The 6,738-nt window shown below is 54.5% G+C and overlaps 1 protein-coding gene across 1 annotated transcript; it reads right to left on the bottom strand.

Annotated features, from left to right (window-relative positions):
- Positions 1-2,980: 2,980 nt before the first annotated feature.
- LOC103643336 (receptor-like protein kinase HSL1) lies at positions 2,981-6,403 on the bottom strand. The gene is made up of 2 exons (NM_001322984.1): positions 3,768-6,403; positions 2,981-3,691 (listed from the first exon to the last, which is right to left on the bottom strand). The coding sequence occupies exons 1-2, from the start codon at positions 6,322-6,324 to the stop codon at positions 3,324-3,326; spliced, it is 2,925 nt and encodes a 974-aa protein (NP_001309913.1). The 5' UTR covers positions 6,325-6,403; the 3' UTR covers positions 2,981-3,323.
- Between the last annotated feature and the right edge of the window lie 335 nt (positions 6,404-6,738).

The raw sequence follows: 6,738 nt of genomic DNA, 5'->3' as shown, positions 1-6,738 counted from the left end.
GCATCGAGGTCATATGATAATTATAGGTAAATTTAAACAAGTATACAATAGATAACATGTTTAAATAAACATTTAACTGTACTAAAAGAGGTGAGGCATCACATACTTAAACTAAGAAAAAAAATAGTGTTCTACATAAGTCATCGTATCTCGGAGTTAATCTGGAAATGAAATAAATTACGGCAGGCATAAATAGTTCATAAAAACCATTATTCGTTATTATTGTTACTACAAAAAATAGCAACCTTATCAGTCTCATGATCACTTAAACCACATGTGTTAATGTGTATCTTAAGTTTTTTTTTGAGTGTCAACTGTGGAAGAGGATCCCCGCCTGAATATATTGCCAAAAGGACTAAACCGACCTGGGCCCTGGGGTCATACAAACTACAAAGAGAAGAGTTCACATCGTTTGAGTTTACTTTAAAGTGAGGAATGGTCAAACGACCAGATTTTGAAAGGATAAATAGTTAACCAGCCGTCCTTTTAGTGAGTAATTTCCAAATCTCTTTAATATTGTGCAGAACAAATCTGCTCTGGTGGCAGATGTTTTTTCAGTTACGAATCTTAATTTATCTTTTCGCCGCACAATTAGGAGATCAAGTTAATGGAATGGCATAACATGTTAACCTTGCTATCTATGGTTACTTTGAATTTGTCTAGAGATATTTATTTGAGATGGTCATAAGAATGGTACTTTTTCTGCCTAATTTGTATACCATTTGTCGGGGACCATAATTAGGGGTACCCCCAAGGCTCCTAATCTCAGCTGGTAACCCCCATCAGCACAAAGCTGCAAAGGCCTGATGGGCGCAATTCAGGTCAAGACTCCGTCCACTCAAGGGACACGATCTCGCCTCGCCCGAGCCCAGCCTCGGGCAAAGACAGCCGACCCAGGAGGATTCACGTCTCGCCCGAGGGTCCCCTCAAGCAACGGGCACACCTTCGACTCGCCCGAGACCCAGCTCGGGCAGGCTTCGCGGAGAAGCAACCTTGGCCAGATCGCCTCGCCAGCCGACCGGATCGCAGGAGCATTCAATGCAAGGATCGCCTGACACCTTATCCTGACGCGCGCCCCTCAGTCGACAAGGCCGAAGTGACCGCAGTCACTTCGCCCCTCCACTGACTGACCTGACAGGAAAACAGCGCCGCCTTCCCTGCTCCGACTGCTGTGCCACCCGTCAGGGTGAGACTGACAGCAGCCAAGTCCAGCCTCGGGCGCCATAGGAAGCTCCGCCTCGCCCGACCCCAGGGCTCGGACTCAACCTCGACACTGGAAGACGGTCTCCGCCTCGCCCGACCCCAGGGCTCGGACTCCACCTCGACCTCGGAAGACGGTCTCCGCCTCGCCCGACCCCAGGGCTCGGACTCAACCTCGACCTCGGACGACGGTCTCCGCCTCGCCCGACCCCAGGGCTCGGACTCAGCCTGGACCTCGGAGGAATCACCGTCTCGCCCGACCTTGGGCTCGGACCGACCACGCTACAGAGGGGGCCCATCATTACCCTACCCCTAGCTAGCTCAGGCTACGGGGAACAAGACCGGCGTCCCATCTGGCTCGCCCCGGTAAACAAGTAATGATGGCACCCCGTGTGCTCCATGACGATGGCAGTTCTCAGCCCCTTACGGAAGCAAGGAGACGTCAGCAAGGATCCGACAGCACCCGACAGCTGTGCTTCCACAGGGCTCAAGCGCTCCTCCGACGACCACGACATCACATGAACAGGGCAGCAACACCTCTCCAACAGCCACGTCGGCCTATACATAGGACTCTGGCTCCTCCCTGCTAGACACGTTAGCACATTGCTACGCTCCCTGTTGTACACCTGGACCCTCTCCTTACATCTATAAAAGGAAGGTCCAGGGCCCTCGTACGAGAAGGTGGACGCGCGGGAGGACGGGCTGACGCACAGGCTCTCTCTCTCTCCCTCGCGAATGCTTGTAACCCCCTACTGCAAGCGCATCCGCCCTGGGCGCAGGACAACACGAGGCCGCGATTCCCCTTACTGTTTCCCCCTTGTGTTCCGTCTCGCGCCGACCCATCTGGGCTGGGACACGCAGTGACAATTTACTCGTCGGTCCAGGGACCCCCCGGGATCGAAATGCCGACACCATTGTTTGATAAATAATCCCAACAACGATTGGAATAAGAAGCTTTGAAAACTTAAGCTTCCCTTGAAAATAAAGGTTTTTTAGAAACATGCTAAAGCCGGAACTTATGTTTCTATTATAAAAAAAATGTGTATCTTAGGTGACCTAAGATTATAATTTTATTACATATTGCTCAAATAGCGGCCACTAAATTTCGGTACCACCACTATTTAGAGCAGCTTCAATAGTTATATAAATTTTAGCACTCTAAATCATGGATTTAAGAAGATTCTAAATAACTTTGGGAGTCAAAAGTTGTAACTTCTCCAATAGCTCTCTAAATATAGATTGTAGTTTTGTTTTGAATCTATCCATATCAAAAAAGTCATAAATGTCAACATCCATCTTCATTACCTAAATAATGCAACCAGATTTTTTATTTAGGGAGTTGGAAAATGGTTGCCAAATGTATGGAGGAGATGAGATTATATAAGAAGTAGCTGAATTTAGGAAGTTCATTTAGAGAGTTGTTTACCATTTGACAACCATTTGGAGAGTTGTTTACCATTTGGCATCCAACTATATTTTTTAGGAGTTTTTAAGTTAACCACCTAAATTATTGATTTAGAAAGTATTTTAGAGAACAATTGAAGTTGCTCTTAGTACATTTACTACAGCTTCACTACAAGTGAACGTTTCCTGCTGTAGCACCCGAGAGAAAGAAAGGCTGCAGCCAAATGCAGAAATGAAAATTGACATTGGTTCTAATTAATCAGTATCTAATCACACCTTGTCCTTGCCAGTTGGAATTGATAAGCCCAGACTGAATCTAATCGGTATCTAATCATAAGCTCAGACGCTGAAGTGCAGCAGAAGCACTTTTTGGGACCAGACATGACTCTATGTAGTGTCATTTTCTAACCCAAATCTTTGCCATAAGATAAACTAATATCCCTCTACAAAGTACAGTAAGAAACTGGTACTGTGCATGGTAAAGAGACCCAAGTGAACAATATACTATCATAGATAATGTGACGAAATGAGTCAAGCCCTAGAAAACTCAGGCTTGTGTTGCGTTCATTTTTAAGCAACTACTACGCACTAGATTCTGTACTGACATTTGAGAGCTATAGATTGCGAAATGTGGATGAAGCGTGTGCTACTGGAGGTTAGCAATTCACTGCCAATGATCCTTATTTCTGAGACGCGATAGATCTTGTCCGACGATGTCGTCAGACATCAAGCGGTTCCTCCTCGGCCGCCTTTGGCTTGCTCTCCAGAGGCCGCGCGCGCGGCGCAGCCTCGAGCAGCAGCTTCACGACGATCCTCATGGACGGGCGGTTGATCGGCAGGCTGGACGTGCAGAGAAGCGCGACGTGGAGCGCCCTGACCATGTCGTCCCTGCTGGACTCGCCGGCGAGCCTCGGGTCCAGCACCGAGTCCACGCCATCCTTCTCGATGCCGGCGTGCACCCACCGCACCAGGTCCTTGTCCCCGAGCTCCGCCCCGACGGGCTTCTTGCCGGTGACGAGTTCCAGCATCACCACGCCGAAGCTGTACACGTCGCTCTTCTCCGTGACGCGCAGGGTGTACGAGTACTCTGATGGGACACACGCAAGAAAATCACCATCAGCACACGAGCACGAAATCATTAAAAGAGGTGGTAGCTCACCCACCGGGAGCGATGTAGCCACAGGAGCCGGCGATGGCCGTGACGGCGGCCGGCCCGTCGCCGATGACCCTGGCGACGCCAAAGTCGGCGACCTTGGCGCCGAGCTGGGCGTCGAGGAGGATGTTGTTGGACTTGACGTCGCGGTGCACGATCGGTGGCCCGCAGTCGTGGTGCAGGTACGCGAGGCCCTCCGCGGCGTCGACCATGATCCGGTGCCGCGCCGGCCAGTCCAGGAGGCATCCCTTGCCGCCGTGGAGGAGGTCGCCGAGGCTGCCGTTGGCCATGTACTCGTACACCAGAAGCCGGCAGTCGCCGCTGTGGAAGCAGCACCACAGCTTCACGATGTTCCTGTGCCGGATCTTGCCCAGCGTTGCCACCTCCACGTCGAAGCTTTCCTTGGCAGTGCTGCCCGTTGCCTTGCCGCCACCGCTCCACAGCTTCTTGACGGCAACGGCGACGTCCTCGCCGCCGCGCCTCAGGACGGCCTTGTACACCTTGCCCGCCGCGCCCATGCCGACCACGTTGTCCTCGTCGAGGCAGCCCACGATGTCGTCCTCGTCGAACCCCACCTTGTGGAACGACGTCATCACCCACCTGGGCTTGCCGCCGCCGTCGCCGCCGCCAGGCTCCGCGGGGTGTCCACCGTTGTGGCTCCGGTGGTACGTGTAGAAGAAACACGCGACGCCTAGGAGCAGGATAGCGCTGGCCACAGTGAGGATGGTGGCGACGGGGCCCACGAGACCTCGACGGCCGGTTCTGGATTGGCGGCCGCTCGGGCACGTGCCGCGGCACAGGGCCGGGTTGCCCACGAAGCTGTCCCTATACATGGAGCCGGAGAACAGAGGAGGCAAGATGCCGCTGAGCCGGTTGTTGGATAGGTTGAACAGGCTCAGTTTGAGGTTCTCAAGCTGCACCGGCACGTCGCCAGTGAGCTCGTTGTTCGACAGGTCAAGCGAGTTCAGCACGGGCAGCTCGCCAAGTTCTGGCGGGATGGTTCCTGTGAGGTGGTTGTGGGCAAGGTCCAGCTGCGTCAGCTTCTGCCAGCGTCGAACACCTTGCGGCAGATTGCCGGACAGCGAGTTGTTCCTCAAATCAAGCCGACCAAGCGTAGAAACATCTGCTAGCGACGCCGGCAGCATCCCGGAGAACATGTTGTTCGCGGCCGATAGCTCGAACAGAGCAGGCAGGGTGCCGATCTGCGCCGGCAGCGCGCCAGTGAAGAGGTTGTCGGAAATGAGCAGCTGCGACAAGTTCTTCGCCATGGCAATGGTCGGGTCCACGGTGCCGGATAGCATGTTCCCGGCGAGCTCCAAGAGGTACAGGTGCGGCAGGGACCACAGGCCCTGCGGCACGGGTCCGGACAGCCGGTTGTTCGGCAGTCGCACCCGCGTTAGTGTTCGGCATTGCCCGAGCTCTGCCGGGATGGGACCGATCAGCTCGTTGTTGAGTATCAGAAGCTGCTCCAGCTTCCCGGCGTTGCACAGAGCCGCTGGAATAAGGCCAGAGATCCGGTTGTCCGACAAGTCCAGAAACTCGAGCGGGCAGTTCTTCCCGAACTCCGGCGGCAGCTCCCCGACGAGACGGTTCGTGAACAGCCTGAGGTCTGCCAACGCTGGCGCCTGTCCCAACGTCGCTGGCATGCGGCCGGACAGTTCGTTCTGGTATAGGTGCAGGCTCTCCAGCCTCGGAGCGAGGAACACGTCCGCTGGTATCTCGCCGGAGAGGCGGTTCATGGACGCGTCGAAGAACCGCAGCTTCTTGAGCGCCCCCAGCCCCTCCGGCACGCTTCCGGTGAGCCGATTCGAGTAGAGCTCGATCTGCATGACGTTGTCCATTCTCCGGATGCTTGACGGGATCTCGCCGGTGAGGTTGTTCGTGGAGAGGTCGAGGTTGACGAGGCTGCTGAGGCTCCCGATCGAAGGCGGGATTTCACCGATGAGGCCGCACCCGGCGAGCCACAGCTGGCTGAGCTGCGTGGGGCCGGAGACGTCCTCCGGCAGCGGCGACGGCGCGAAGGGGTTGTACGCGAGGAGGAGCTCATGGAGCGTGGTGATGTTGAACAAGAACCCCGGGAATGCGCCGTAGAGGTTGTTGCCAGCGAGGCTGAGCGTGGCAAGGTAAGGGAAACCTGCGCCATAGGCTCCTGGCACCTGGCCTGAGAACTCGTTGCCGGCGAGATCGAGGTGCGTGAGCGACGGCAGCGCAGCGAGGCAAGGCAGCAGGGGTCCAGTTAGGGAGTTGAAGGAGAGGTCGAGATGAACGAGCGACCTAAGAGAGCATAGAGAGGACGGGAAGGCGCCCGCAAGAGAGAGGTTGGAGAGGAGGAGAGAGGCGACGGCCGGGGCATCAGAGACGGAGCGGTTGGAGCAGAGGATGTGCGGCCAGCGGCAGGGCGACGGAGAGAGCCTTGAGTCCCATGCGTCGAGCGCGGAACCGGGGTCAGCGAGGGAGAACTTCGCGGCGAGGAGCGTGGTGAAATCTGCCGGTAGTTTGGCTTCGGCGCAGGCGGCGGTGACGAGGGGGACGAGGCAGAGCAGGCGGAGGAGGAGCAGGGGAGTCATGGGGGAGGTGTGGAGTGGCGATATGGAGCGAGTGGGGGCTTCCGCTTAACCGTCATCAAGAGGAGGGAGGTGTTAAGCATGGGAGGTCAATCAATACGTAGGCCCGGTTTCAGCTTTGAAGCAACATCGCCTCCTTGTGATATTCATGAAAAATGTATGTTTTGCACGATCATTACTTTGTTGATTATTAAATTATTAGATACTTACTATGATATACTTGAGCGGAAGTGTTGGAAGTGCTGGAGTTGAGGGAGGGACAAGATATATGTGAAGTTTGAGCAAGAGGGATCAGAAATCCTTGAGCAAGGGGAGCGGTAGTGCCGCACGGCAAAACTTCGTAGAATTTGCTCAAATTGCAGGCAGTTTGCGCAGAGGGAAAGAAGATGTTTCGTGAAGTTTGGTCTAGAGCAAAAC

Source organism: Zea mays, chromosome 1 (assembly GCF_902167145.1).
Source record: "Zea mays cultivar B73 chromosome 1, Zm-B73-REFERENCE-NAM-5.0, whole genome shotgun sequence".
Taxonomy (NCBI): domain Eukaryota; kingdom Viridiplantae; phylum Streptophyta; class Magnoliopsida; order Poales; family Poaceae; genus Zea; species Zea mays.
This window is presented reverse-complemented; position numbering and strand designations above follow the sequence as displayed.